At 39.7% G+C, this 15374-nt stretch overlaps 1 protein-coding gene across 2 annotated transcripts in view; it reads right to left on the minus strand.

Moving 5' to 3' along the window:
* Positions 1-13105: 13105 nt before the first annotated feature.
* Positions 13106-15374, minus strand: part of TULP4 (tubby like protein 4) — a 61732-nt gene continuing 59463 nt past the window's right edge. For both annotated transcript variants that reach the window (XM_018567193.1, XM_018567192.1), the window contains one exon: positions 13106-13571. In XM_018567193.1, the coding sequence (XP_018422695.1) occupies positions 13455-13571 (117 nt within the window). In that variant the 3' untranslated portion in view covers positions 13106-13454. The remainder of the gene's footprint in view (positions 13572-15374) is intronic.

Here is a 15374-nt window from a genome sequence, read left to right on the forward strand (position 1 = left end):
TTCAACCTGGAAGACAGAGAGTGAAGAACATCATGGAACATCCATTCCGCTGATGGCTCCCTTTATTGCTAGTGTAATGAAGAAGAAAGCTGTGCTGATGTTATCTCATGAGTGTCGCTCTCTGCATCATTGAGGACCACCCTGCGCAGAAGAAGAGGTGAAAAGGAAGAGGATCCAGCAGGTCACATGACAGGCCTGAAGATGTCTAAAAATGTAAGTATACATAAAAAAAATACATGGGTGAGGCCAGCCTGGAGTTGGACTTTAAGTTGATCACATTCACAATGCACATTTTAAAATTCCATTTGTATCTGGTCGGGAGGAGACTGAACTACGTTCTATCAACAATTTGTACACTGTGTGTGAAACAACCTAATCAGGATATGATGATCCCAATGTTTGTAATTTGCAGGCCGCAATGAAGTGTGTTACTGGGCAATGGAGTTCCAGATCTGCTTTCAGATCATAAGTTGAAGGAAGTTGGGTCAAGTATTTGGCTATTCCCCATTTACTGGAATTGCATTTGTTTACTGGATGATTTATCCCGCCTGAGGTATTCCCAATCCAACTTATTTTGTTTACAGAAGGGGGTTCTTTACAGTGAGAGCGGGTAGGGTCTGGAACTCACTGCCGCAGTCAGTGATTTCAGCAAAAAATGTGGAATTGTTCAAGAAACTTTTGGACCGTAATATACAGGGGTACGGGTACTCCTAGAATGAGATCCTAATAGGTTGGACTTGATGGACTGTCTTTATTCAACCTCAACTACTATGTAACTATGTATTATTGTCTTTTTTTGTTTGAGTCTTCATTCAGAATTTTACATTGCTTTTTGCTTTCTGAGCGTCAGCTTACCAGTTGTTCCAATTGCAGTTGTGTTGGTTGTTGTTCTTTGGGCCTGTTCAAGTTTCTATATCATTTTTTATGCATTAAACAAATTAACTTCATTGAACACAGTTCCTAATTTTTTATTTGTGCTTTAGTGTAAAACTTAAAAGCACAGATGTACACACATGTACGTCAAACGTAGGAGCGTCTTCTCACAAGATGTGACATACTTATTCCCGCGGATGGATGGATGCTGGAGGTAAGGCAAGTATATTTAATAACTTCTTTCCTTATGTTTTTTTTTATGCTAAAGGTACTCTTATTGCAGGGGAGGGGCCTTGCATTAACCTGAGAAATGAGAGGTGTTGAATATATATATATACACACATACATATTTACGTTTTTGGGGATGCACCCAAATTTAGTCCGCCGAAAATGGTACTGTGGGCAAAATGCCGATGGCACCAAAACAGCCGAAAGCACGGTGCATCCCTAGCTTCTCTCCTGCCCGCTGGCCTGTGTTCCCCCCGATCCCCGCTGCTTTCTCCTGCCTGTGTCAGCAGAGGCAGCAGGGATCAAAGGGGACACAGAGCCGATCCAGCTGCAGGCACACAGGAATGGGGGGGGGGGAGCTGTCAGGAGGCAGAGTGGGACAATGTGGGAGGAGAGCTCGGCCTCCTGTAACAGGCGGGGCAGTCCGGATGGAGAGTGGAGTACAAACGCTCAGCAACCAGTACTGATCGCTGAGTGTTTGTAAATAACTGACATAGTAAGCTGTGCACTACATCACTTCTTGTTCATTCATGATTGTGGACATAGTAACTCATACTATTGCCTCAGTTAATGAATGGACAGGAGCACTCAGTATAGAGGCTCCCTTTTCATTCTTGTGTTCTCTCTTGTGTTCTCAATCTCTTTTTCAATTTTAAAAAGGAAATATCAGGTCCTGATATTTCCCCACATATAAAATTGTGTTTTTTTAAAAGGTCAGTTTAAAAATAAAAGTGAGTTTTGGCTTGCCAAATTTAATTTTGTTTTTTGGTTCAAAAATTTAATTTGGTCCAAGGTTATATATCATGGATTGTTTGTAGCCTAACCCCTAATGGCAGGGACATTGAAAGGGCTCCAGCACCCTGTTGTAGGATCTAGGACTTGCATAGTTCTGAGCTATAGTTTAATGGACAATTCCTGTGATCTCTTTTCTCCCTTTAACTAATTCTTTGATCCGTCAGTATCCTCCATGCTGATTTAGCCAGAAACACAAAACCGCATTTTCCATACTTCCTATTCTTTCTTTGTATGGTTTTTACTTTGGATCTTGTTTGAACTATGTCCTTATCTAAACCTAGTCCCTCTCCCAGTGTCCATTACATAACATTTATAAGAAATCTGTATAAAATAAACCTGTACTACACACAACCTGCCATTGTAATCTTTCCTCATGAAAAAGATTTCAGTACTTCCCGAGTAAAGCTGGCCATACACCTATAGATTATCTGCAGATTGTCTATGGTCAGATGGAAAAAGGGTAACAGATTCCTCAATCTAGGCTAAACTGTGTGCATGGAGGAATCTCCCAAACGTGCCCAGCTTCAGTATCTTGCTAGTCGGCCCCGCTGGCTCTCAAAACACCTGAACAATCTGATTGGATGCAGGCATTGATCAGGTGTTTTGAAAGCCAGCGGGGCCGACTAGCAAGATACTGAAGCTGGGCACGTTTGGGAGATTCCTCCATGCACACAGTTTAGCCTAGATTGAGGAATCTGTTGCCCTTTTTCCATCTGACCATAGGCTGATAGAAAAAAAAATCTATAGATGTATGGCCAGCTTAAGACTCTGAGTTTTTACATTGCTCAGCGAGTCCAACTATTACATTAAAAATACAATTAGAGTGAATTGGGAGGTGAGAAGGGGTGGGCAAATATTGAATTGAATTGATATTTAAAGATTAGCATATGCTGCAACTTGAGCTACCTATAGATGCTGAAATACTTATAATTCTGACATTCAGCTTTCATTGAAGGCAACTTTGCATACGTACTCAATGACGGAATAATTTTGGCTTTGAAAAAAAGACTATGTGGGCAATACAAGAAATTCTGTTTTTAAAGAGGAACTTTAACCTTATCTTAAAAATGACAACGAGGGGACCTTTAGAAATGTTTAGTAGTGGCAATGTGACCATAGAAAATCTGCAGATGATTTATAGGTGTATGGCCAGCTTGACATGCTTTTTGCTGGTAACCAAGTCAGAAAACATTGAAGCGAGTTAGGACAACGAGCATTTTCAGAAGGAGGTAAAAATTAGCAACCTATACCTATTCCTCAGCACAGGCTTTCTCTCAGTATATCTAGCACAAAAAACAAACAGTAGGAGCCTAGTAATAAAGCAGCGATAAAGCAAATATTCTTTACAATGTGCCTAAAGCTTTGCTTGCTTTGTAGCAAGCAAAACCCACTAATTTAATTGAATAATGTCAAAGTGGCAGAAGGAGGAGATCCCAGTCCCATCATGGGGTGCTCTCTACAGTGTTATGATTGAGTTGCAAATCGCAGTGTGGAGTATAATCTGCGGTGACCAGTGGAAATCGAATAGCGGAATCCGCTCAACATTATAAATATTCTCCTTGCTGGCGTTCTATGCCAAGTCACTCATGCAGGTGCTCCTTTTGAGTGTTCACTGGAAACCAGATCTATAAAACAATTGTAGATAGCTAAACACACCTTTCATAAAGGTTTACATTTTTTCCCCCAATTAAAATATGGACTAAATGAAATTTTTTTGCCCTAATTTTGTATTGATACAATATAGGAATTTCCACTGTAGGCTAGAAGGGAATCCGGCCCCTTCACAATGGATAGAGACAGAGAGAGGGAATAAACAAGCATGTTAGAATCGCGGAAAACAATCTCTGTGTTCATTGTGTTGCCATTATTAATAAAAGGTCAGATTTTGCCAGTCATTTTCTTGTTTGTTTTATTTAGCAACAGCTATTATATCTGTTACAAATCCAAGACATCTTGGAAGAAACAGGGCAGTCAATTCCTTATGATCATGTATTATATACATCTAACAGACCAGACAAAAACACATAATGCCTTCCGGATACCTGCGACACAGTTTTAATACGGTACATAACACACGCTTCTAAAAGAGACTATGAAAGATCTCAAAATCCGTCTTATTTGTACAATGCTAATCTGCAATGAGTAATAAAAGGCATCTTAAAAAAAATATTCACAAAGAAGTAAAAAGTTTATATATGGACTATAATACAGCACATGCGATGTATAACCGATCCATCGAGGATCCTTTTAGTGCACCCGCTGGTCAGATGAAAGAATTAGTAGAAAACACAAGTTTGATGAATACAAAGCATATACAAAGATACAGTATCAAAGAGATGTGTAACCTCCATCTTTAAGTGCAATGACATGCTGCTTAATCTTTAAAAATAAAATGTACAAGAAAAAGACAAAGACATAGGCTTAGATGGTTAGAGAAAGGTTTCTGAAAATGGGGGTTCAGGAAAAGATTTATAAGTAGGCCTATAACGTGTGACAGGCCACATAAGCTTAGAATACGGAGGTAGGACCGTTCCGGGGCACATGGTTTGGCCTAACACTTTTCATTGCTCTTAGGGGGATTATATTGTATCTATGTGAACTGCTAGGTTAAAACCCAACTCCAGCCAAAAACTGATTTTGTTTTGGAAGGGGCAGGCAAGTAGTAGAACCTCTGTTGGATTTTTATTGTCCTGACCCTCGCTAATAAGTTTTTATCTTATTAGCTGTGATTGTATATGACTGTCTGTTCCGGCACATAAAACCGACAGCAATTTTAATTCTTTACAACCCAATTCAAAAAAGAAAAAAATGGCTGGAGATTGGCTTTGAAAGTCTGTTCCCAGCAGGAACACAGACAATCGCAATCAGCAGCATTGTGAAAATTAGACCGGCCAATGCAAATTGGAATTACGCTGCGTCTCCATAAAGTATGTATTACTCAGAAAAACAGATTCCACCTAACATTGTTTTTTTTTCTAGAACAGGTTAAATGAAAGGGGATCTTATTACTCGTTGCTATGGACAAGAAGGACAATTTCAGACAGTCTGGAAACAGAAGGTGCATTGTGTACATATCTACAATGGATGAGTGGTGTTCTAAGCTTTTTATCTGTTCTAAAGGGCCAAAACATTTCATACCAAACAGGGCGATAAAGGACAAAAAGAAAACAGGACACCAGCTATTTATATAGCACACATATTGAATTTAGTGCTTCTTGAGTTTTATTGAAAAAAATGAGCACTGCTATTAATACACTTACCAGTTAATGTCCACCTGGTTATCCTGTGAATAACACACTTCCTGTTCCTGAGTGGTTCCACGCACTCCTCCACTGTACCTATGGAAGGAGCAGCTAAGGTCATACCACAGGCTGGACTTCAAATATGTCTGCCTTTGTTCATCTCCATTAGGGGTGGTTAGTAGTTTACACATTTTTGTTTCAAGTTCATTTCACAGAAAGTGACAGACACTGTATTTCTGGCAGGATCAATAGGTACTTTCTATACTTGTTAACTGGCAGTAAGCTGCAATATATTAAGAGATCTGTTCTTGGGTTTAGTAATACTTTAATACATACTGCGGGTAACAGAACCTTGTTTGTACATGCTCCTATAAATGTCTTTTTACAAAAGGTAAACATACTGGCTGTACTTTGCCTTTTGCCAAAAGTGTCAATTAAAATTTGTCCAGATACACTTGACCTTCAGCAATGTGGTGTCGCAGTGGGCTACCTTTTTTCTTTCATGTAGCACAAATCCATATATAGGACTATATAAATGAATATATCGGGCTTAGTCATGTGAGTTCTGAAGTGTGAAAATGTCTTTCTTTTGTGGGTTTCCATTTTCTTATGCCATCTGGCAATCAGGAGTCTTGGCACATGTGTGGCACATTAAGAGACTAATGGAATAATCACGGAGCAGCATTGGATCATAATTGTTGCACTTACTGATTATGTTTCACTTAAGGATTATTTATCTATCACTACTGGCGTGATACAAATTTTGAATTGTTTTTCACATGAGTTGCATGGACTATTTATCTATTTATTTATGTTCACCATATGAATTAAGGATTTCACAATCTATGATGTTATATACTAAATATTCAGTCACCCTAATGTGCTTTGATACCTGTGGTAGGGCCTATCTATCCAGAAGCGCAGATTTAAAATTATATTATAATCAGGAGTCTTACAGACAGACATCCATGGCAGTCAGGTTACAGTACACCTAAACGAAAACATCTTACACCTTTACACTAAGCTAGAGAATAAACAATATAAAAGGCTATAGAGGTTACAACACTGCATGCTCTAGTCCAAAGACTTATTCACACATTTTAAAATGCATCACTTGAGCCCCACCACTAATCACACCATACTTTCTGTGGCACTGGACAAAGCCTTATCAATGGAGAATACAGCATTACAAGCTGTTACTAGCTTCAGATTTTGGACATACATCTCGAAAGTCCTCGAATTTATATTCATCACGTTTGCTTACATTATGGTTGAGGCTTTTTTTCTAATGGCCAACGTTATAGAGATGGTTATTAACTAAATGGACCTTAAAAAGAATCTAAAATGCCTGATAGAATTCCAACAATTCAGCTGCAAATATTTGCATATCTACTGGTGAGCCCCCTGTCCTGGTGGGCTGGGCCAAATGCCCCTTTTCCTCTTTATTAAAACAGCCATGAAAATTGTCGCAGAGGAAGTTTCATAAAAAATGTTCAACAGTGTGAAATGCTAAACAGAACCTTCTGGTACACAAGGTCATGGTCGAAGAGAAGGTAAATTGTTGTGGAGTTGTAAGTTCAGGGCTTGTCATATGGACTCCTACATCACTACTTAGCGAGTCACAGGCTTGGACTACACATGTGTATATTGGTGTCCTGACACCTTGTGTGCACATGCATGTTTTCAGATTTTGACTTACCAGGCAGTAAAGAAATGTGGATTCCAGCCCTGTGGCTTGAACTTTCAAAAACAAGTCAGCAATAGAAGCTCCAATATTTGTGTTCTTATAGTTCAATTTTAAACAGATAGTTTATGACTGTGAGCACACTGCTTAGGTAATGGCGTAAATGTGTTCTCCATATACGTTTAAGAGTGCTAAAGAGGAACGTTACCCATTACTTTAAATTACAAACACACTTTTAGAAATGTTTAGTAATGACAATCTACAAACACATACTTCTAGATAATTGCCGGCTTTCTATTCTTTGCATACCTTATTTCTCTTTTCTATCCCAGTCTTCTGGCAGCGACCATTTTTACTAAGGACAGATTACTAGATCTCTCTACTTCCTGGAACTCTGGCACATGTGACCATGCACCATCTCAGGGGAGGAAAAAGCCTTTACATGAGATCTCATGAGATTACAGATGAGATTTCCCAACAATGCACTGCTAATGTGCCCTTCCCAGGATGCATCGCTTGGGCACAGATTACATTACTAATGCCCATAAGGGCTAGGAAGTGGAAAAACAGTAATTGTAGGTAATTGTGTTTAACTAATGAATGTAAGATGATTTTAAATCAGCATGCAGAGCAACCACACCTAGTCTTTTGAAATTCTTTGTTTTTTACTAGATTTGGGGGGAGTGGGTGAATATAGTAATAGTGCTAGATGAAAGTATACCGTAGCAAACAATTTGATGCTACTTTTTCTGTATCCCTTGTAGCTTATGGAATTTTGACTAGCAGCTTGGCTAGGAACTCAGAGTTTGTGTCCAGTTATGTCGTTCTTGCCCGCATAATATCATTGGTGTATTAAAAGGAAGCAATAGACATCCGTGTGAAGTTGTAAAACTGCTCCAGACTTGCGGAGGTCTTTCTATCAACTGGCAAAATATCCATGTGTCAGATGCTGTGACACCAAAGGATGTGTTGAGTAGTGACATTGGGAATATCTTCTTCTTCTCAACATAATGAGAGGGGTGGCTTTGTCAGTGAAATTCACAACAGGGTCCATATATCTCGCAAAGCATAATACACACAGAGAGCTGGCACACGTCACAGGGACAGCAAACAGCCAAAAAAGGTGCCAAGATGCAAAAAGAGCATTATGGGATTGAAAACAGAGCAATAGGATATAGGATATAGAACTAGAATTTTACACATTTAGGGCCTGTTCACACAACGCCCATTTTCTGTGCTGACCTGATCCGTACGCTCCTGCACTAAAAATGCATCCCAGTGTATCCCTATGTGTTTTATGGGCTACAGTTCTCACGTGCGCAGTCTGTTCAGGTTACGACAGAAAAATTACGCATGTCACATTTTGTACGCTCAGGAAACGGTCCGGAAACGCAAAACGCGTCAAACGCACTGCACTGCAGCTAACATACTGACAGCCCCACTCCATTTTTTTTTTTAACTGGAACGCATCAAAAACGTGGCAAAAACACATAGCACCGCGTCTGCAGATTCGCACCTGACCCGGACCTGAAACTCATGTGAACAGACCCTTAAATGCATACGAGTCTCGTTTGAACGTACCTAAATGTAAGCATTTTTCTGATCATTTACGCAGGAACATTTGTGCCAGAAATCCATGTGTGTATGATCAGTAATATTCTTGCAGCTGTGTCCAAGTAGCCTTATGAAGCTCTTATAGCTACAATTATTCTATATAAACATTTTTTGTATATTTGAATTCCTTTTTTACCTATTCGTGGAAGATACCTTAAGCTTTAATATACATATTCCTTTTAAAGAAAATGTAGAGTAACAGGTCCTGGAATGAAGATTAGAATGTAAATCCAGCATTTTTTCTGATAATTTTATATAGAGTGTGGAAGGATTAGAGCCCCTATATGGGTTTTTACTGATATGTGGGGCTCCAGTAAAGAGATTTCCCCAACATAATGTCTTGGTGACAACAGATCCACCAGGCAGGAAGTGGGAGGAAAAACATACTTTACCTACCACTCTAGAACAATAAAAGTAGGTAAAAGTGTCAACTTTTTTTGTTCTGTCACATTAGGAGCCCATTTAAAGAACGATATCCTGGCTTAAATTTAAATTCTAATTTAAAATATAATTTCCACCAAATAAATGTAATCCTGTACATTACAGCAGAAAGTGCTAAAGTTTTTAAATAGTTTTTAATATATTTCCTTTTGTGTGCATACAATCCTTAAAGCAAAGCAGTGCTTTTGCTCATGCAGGATACAGTATTATCTCTGCTCAAAAATAACACTACCGAATTCTCCATCAGGGACTTTGAACACACAGAATTGAGCGTCAGTGCAGGAGGGTTCACACAACCTGGACATATTAATTTTCAAGCATCTATTACTAGTGGGGTTTTATCACTCAATATTGAAAATAAAACAATTTCCTTACCCCTCAGTAAATGTTGACAAGTCATCTCAACCTCGCGTCAAGCTTCTCCTTAAAGCAAAACAAACGACAAACGCACTCAACAATTTGTTACCAGTTGTACAGTAAGGTGCACACGAAATGGGCTTTGAACAGTAGAAAGGCATCATGGCACACTCACAAACTAGCATGTAAAACAACTTGTCTCACCACTAAGGACAATGACAGAGGTTTGGATACAGGAGGTGGGGTGTCCTCCTGACAAGCCTGCACCCAATTTGATATCTTCTGCCCCATGTGCTCCAAGATGGAGACTCTCATAGTTTAGAGTTAGGACCGCACTATAAGAGGTGCCTTGGCGCGGCAGTGCGGCTTACACATCCTTTGCAGAAGACGTGTATCCAAACCTCTGTCATTGTCCTTAGTGGTGAGACAAGTTGTTTTACATGCTAGTTTGTGAGTGTGCCATGATGCCTTTCTACTGTTCTAAGCTTCTCCTTAATTCACAAAACAAAAAGTACAATTGCAATACGCAAAAAAAGCTTTACAAGCCTACATGGATTAGACACCAGATGAAAATGTTATTTTCTACCTGTGGCTCTGACATTTTTTTGGCTTGTGGCCATTGTAAACCAGGTCACAGATGAAATAGCTGTGCGAATCATACAGAGGCCTCACTCCACTCGCTGTACAGACAGCCCTATTGCTGCTTTACTATAGTACTTCACTGCACTTTTGTTTTGTACCAGTTTTTATATATTCTGCAGGGCGTCTCAGTTGCATTTTGCACCTTTATTTCTACTTGTATTTTTTATGACATCAAACTGCCTAATCTTACCCTTTCACCAACATCTCTGTCCTCTGATTTTGGCATTGCATTCACCTGTCTTTACATGGGATAATGGTCCCTGAAACCCACTGCTATGGACTCTTAAGGTCTACACTGGGTTTTCTCCTAACGCTATCCAGGACTCTATTTATGATCTCAACACTGGCCTGATTGCTGACAATGGAATCCTGTGGTAGAGATAGGTCTTCTTCTACAGCAAATACACAACAAAACTGCGGCAGCAAATTGATTCTTGGCAGCTCTGGGGTTAGAAAAGCAGGTGCTTCAACCATCAGCCACTTTTGCCACAGTCGAAAACATATCCTACACAGAGATGGATAAGGGCCATGCATCTCACACCCTTTTTCTTAACCTATGCCTTAAATGTTTTCACAGATGATAATGTTGCCTCGCATGTTTTATACATAGAATAAAAACTATGTATAGAGATGGCTGATGCAAGAGATGGCTTTAAATTATACTGTTACACTTCGTTATATTACATAAATTTTTTTTCAAAAAAACTCCCAAAACAATATAAATTAAAAAAAGCAGTATCAATGTCCTGTCATGAAAAGATGCTAAATCACGGTCAAAGTTAACACATTAAAAGAGCACAAAAAATTCTATTCAAATACTGACCAACTTTTAGGAGCTGAAAAAAAGTGCATAATCAGCAATGCAAAAAGTAATATATAAAAGAACGCATGCAAAAATAAGTTATTTATCAGAGGCACAGATAACAACACTGAAGTAACAGACTCTAAAGATCCCCTTTTTGAATCCTCAAAATGTATGTTTTGTGAAATTTGCGTGGTTTATTGTAAAACACTAATGTTAAGCTTAGAGTAGTTGAATATTCTAGGTTTTAAGTGGTAGCTTTTGACCGGTAACCATTTTGGCATATTTACTAAAATACAGATATATTAGGTACACGAATGCAGCTGTATCCTTCACACAGATATGCTGGCTACATGCATCTTCCAAACAAATATACTGGGTACATGCGTAGTAAATTGTCCACATAGGTATACATGTGAAAAAGAAGGTACACCCGCTTCAAATTCTATGGTGTTTAGTATGTGTGTTAACACACCTGAATGCTCCAAACGAGCAAACTGCAAACATTTCAGCTTTCATAGAGGCGGTCACACTTGCTGATGATCAATTAAGCAAGGGCATTTGATTAGCAGCACCTGTCTGGTACATTTAGCCTCTTACATCCTATGGAAGCAGTAAGGGTGCACTTTTTTTCCATTTTGGCTTTATGTTTGTAAAATAAATAATGACACTGTGTAATATGTCGTGTGTTGTTCTTAATGTGAGGTTGTATTTACCCAAGTTTAAGAGCTGCTAAGGACCAAATGATGTTTATTATGTCCTTATACGCAAAACCAATTCAATGAGGGTGTACTTTCTTTTGCACATGACTATATGCTGGATAGATGCCAGGAGCAGCACTGATCGGGAGACTGAATAATAGTTCTGTTCAGCACATAGGATTTAATTTCAGATTCCTACTTATACATGGCTTATGCTACACTCCTAAAGCATTGCATTATGTGGGTGTGCTTCATTTATTTGTATTTTTCTAATATGAAGAAATGAACAGTACTAGAAGGCGAGTTTGGCTGAAAAACTCACCTCAGCATTTCCTTCCACTGCACTTGTACATCTTCTAGATATAAGCGTCTTTGTATCTTCCGCAAAATCATGTATCTTATTTAATCTACTATTATATACTGAGAACTGTTCTTTTACTGAATGTGGCAGGATGCCAATCTATGCAATTTTTTAATAAATTGGTTAAAAATGTCCTTCTGAAACATAAGCCAATATAAACCTCTTAGACATGTCCACACACATTTAGAATCCACGGTTGGAGTGTCATCCAAATGGAAAAGCAGGGAGAAACCAAAGGATCGATGTAGTGTGTGCGTTGGTATAGGCAGATGGGTGTGTTAATGGACAGGTTCAATTATTATAAATTTTGTTTTGATTTTCTATTCTTATAATTTTTAATGTGCCCCTGGAAATACTGGCATACTATCCTACTCGTCATATGGAATAGTATATTCAAAGATGCCACAGATATATACCAAACAAAAAAGTTATTATGGGACAAAGCTCATTACATTTTATGATTACAAATGGTGTTCAGGAGCATTTATTTTCACTTGTCCTATGTTGGCATTATGAATGCCACCCTACTCAGCCCTCATATACCTGCTGTGAGCCCTGCCTATATGCTGTTGGCCACACACACACACACCAGTAAACATAGCAGTTCCTCTTGCTGCAGACACTGTGCAGAGTTCTACATCCCTGTAATATTTTAAGGTGCCCATAGTAACAGGAGAACTACTGAACGGTGGGGGGTTGTCTGAAAACAATTTCTTCTGACATTTCAAGTAAACCTATCACTTCATCTAAGTAAACAATATTTGCAATGTTTTGCCCCCCATAGCACATGCACATGCTCATTTTCATTCCAAAACCATTTCTGTTGGAACCCGCGAACCAAGACACACAATATGCATTAATCTCAACATCCACTTGAAGTTAGAAGCTCTGTTGTGTTCCTCATATCCAACAATTCCAAGGCTGCGTTTCTTTGCCGGTCAGCAGGACTTACAAAGAGGTAGACAATTTGACTTGTGTGATGGTGGGCTGTGTTGGAACCTCAGCTGGAAGTTGAGATTTATCTATAATGTGCGCAGATCTGATTCTGGAATGAAAGACATGTGGTAAAGACATCTGCACAAACCTATGATTGTTAATGTTATTTTTTAATCTAGTTAGAAATTAATCTTGTCAAAAAGTTTTTAAAATTTAGCACATATTCACATACCGAAATACTAGCTTTTATACAAATAAATGTTAACAGAACTCACAGGTTATAGAAACACCCTAAAACTCACCTTTAAGGATATTTATACAACCTTCAGTACCCATTAATTGTTTAATGCATTCAAGTATTAAAAATATTGTTTAGTTGCATTTAATTTGTGATTTTTCCAAACCAAAAAAGATCAATGAACAACATAGTTTTACGGCTTTCAAAAATAATATTATTATAAATAAGGCAGTTTTTTCCACATAATATTCTAACATCTATTGCACCAAACACAACAGAACATAACCATCAATACAAGTCAAAAGCCACATTCCCACCGTAGCATGAAATGGCTCCCGTTCAACCATCCTTAGCTATATTGCATGTAAAAAAACAAACAAACAAACAAAAAAAATAAACACAGAGTGCCTTCACACAGGCAGTCATGTCTTGTTTCCAGTTGAAATGCTTCACCGCTTGTTCTGTCTATACTACTAAAACATTGGTTAATCCCCTGTTCAAAGAACAGATGGCAAGTCCTTGTGGTAGCCCGTACTAGACTCATTTGAGACGCTGAGTCACATTAGCCAGAGCAACTGCAAAGGCTTGGACGGCTGAAAAGGGATATTGAAAGTCCAAAATGTAGGCATTGCCGTCGATCCTTCCAAACTGCATTACCTGCCAGAAAAAAAAAAAAAATTTTCAAGTTTGTAACTTCCACAATAAGGGTTAATATGCCTTTAAAGTATATCTTAAGCCAAACACAGAATTTTTGCACTCCCCTTTTCTTGAACTTTATTGAGGGACTAGGATTCAGAGACAAATTGGGTTACACGCCACCTACAGGAAACCAGCCTGGCATAACCCCTCCAACTACCAGCATGCTTCAGTTGTGTAGCCAAGCAGTGCCAAAAAAAATACCATAAAGACAGAGGGGTGGGACCTGTGCTCCTCAATGAACCAAGAAAAAGGATTTTAGCGTGAGCACAAAAATCCTGTTTTCCTTTGCATTCATTAAGGGACACAGGATTCTGAGACACTGAAAAAGTAGTTCAAAAGCAGTCCAACTGAGTGGTAGGCAACACAACAAACAAAACGCTAATAGGCCCAAACAACTGGGGACTGCGTGCAGCTCAAATTGTTGCCTGAAGGGCCTTATGCCCTGGTAAAACTTAGGGAAAGTATTAACAGAATACAAGTAGGCAGCCTATCAAATCTGGGAAACAGTGGCCCACAGAAGCACTCACAGATTGAGTATGCTTTACCAGGAAAGGTTAGAACTTGTCCCTTAGGATCATACTGTAAGCTTGAATGATGATTTGTCTGGGCAACTGAGAAATGGTGGAACAGGAAGTTGGTTCGCATTTAGGGGGATCTTCAGGGATGACAAAGAGAGAAAGTCGGATTTTCTAGCAGAGCCAGTAGCTTTAAGGTACTGCCGGGACCAGAGAGAGGTATAATAGCACAATGTCCTGGTAAAGGTAAAATGCCTAAAAGGAGAACTACGGGGTTAAAGGAGAACTATGGGGTCAGTGTTTTTCCCCATAGTTCTCCTTAGGGTAACGGGAGGACACAAACTAGCGTCCTCCCGTTACCCAAAGCTCAGTATACCGCGAGCTACAGCTCGCGGTATACTGAGACGCCGCAGCCGGAGCGGATCCCGACGTAGATGACGGGATCCGCCCAGCTGCGTGAGTGACAGCTGGCTCTGCCTATCTAGAGGCAGAGCCAGCTGTACCCACCCCCTCCCCTGTCCGTTCCGCCAGTCACCGCTGGCAGATCGGAGCGGGGAGAGGGGAATCCAGCCCCTCCCCCTGTCACGGCAGAGAGCCGTGACAGGATCGAGAGGTGAGCGAACCTGGTATGTGTTCGCTCACCTCCCCATCTACTGAGCCGACCTGTGACAGTCTCATTGTCACAGGTCGGCTAGAACTATGAGGTGAGTGGAAATCACTAATCTCATAGTTCTCCTTTAATAACACCTCATCCTCGTGAAAGACAAAAAAGGGCTCTTTAGAGGACAAAGTCATCAGTTCAGCACATGCCTCACAAGAGGCTCCATTAGACTTACAAGGGCTCCATGGGGTTCTGCTAATCTGATCATTGACAATGGAAGGTTTAAAGGCAGGAAGTGAGGAGGGGGTTGAGAGTGGAGTTATCGTTTGTAGTCCCATAGAAACCATCTCTTGTACCATGGGAAATGGCATGTGGTCTGTGCAAAGGTCCGCGAAGGCTAACAGATGTTCTCACACTTTGGAAAGTGGGGATGTCCCTTCATGACGAAGAGACTTGTCTGCAGGTATGGGGAATTAATGGGTTCAGGGTTTGTGGTGAAACTGGGATTCCTGGTTTGGTTCGGCCTTAGAGGCTGAAGCCTGGGAGTAACAAAAGGAACTCCTCTTTGCCACTGAAGAGGGGTGATTTCTTGAGGTTGAGACCTAGGCTTCTTTTGCTGGGTTAAGTGAGTACTCTTACACCCAG

The sequence above is a fragment of the Nanorana parkeri genome, unplaced genomic scaffold (genome assembly GCF_000935625.1).
Source record: "Nanorana parkeri isolate BGI_ZX_2015 unplaced genomic scaffold, ASM93562v1 scaffold1018, whole genome shotgun sequence".
NCBI classification, from domain to species: domain Eukaryota; kingdom Metazoa; phylum Chordata; class Amphibia; order Anura; family Dicroglossidae; genus Nanorana; species Nanorana parkeri.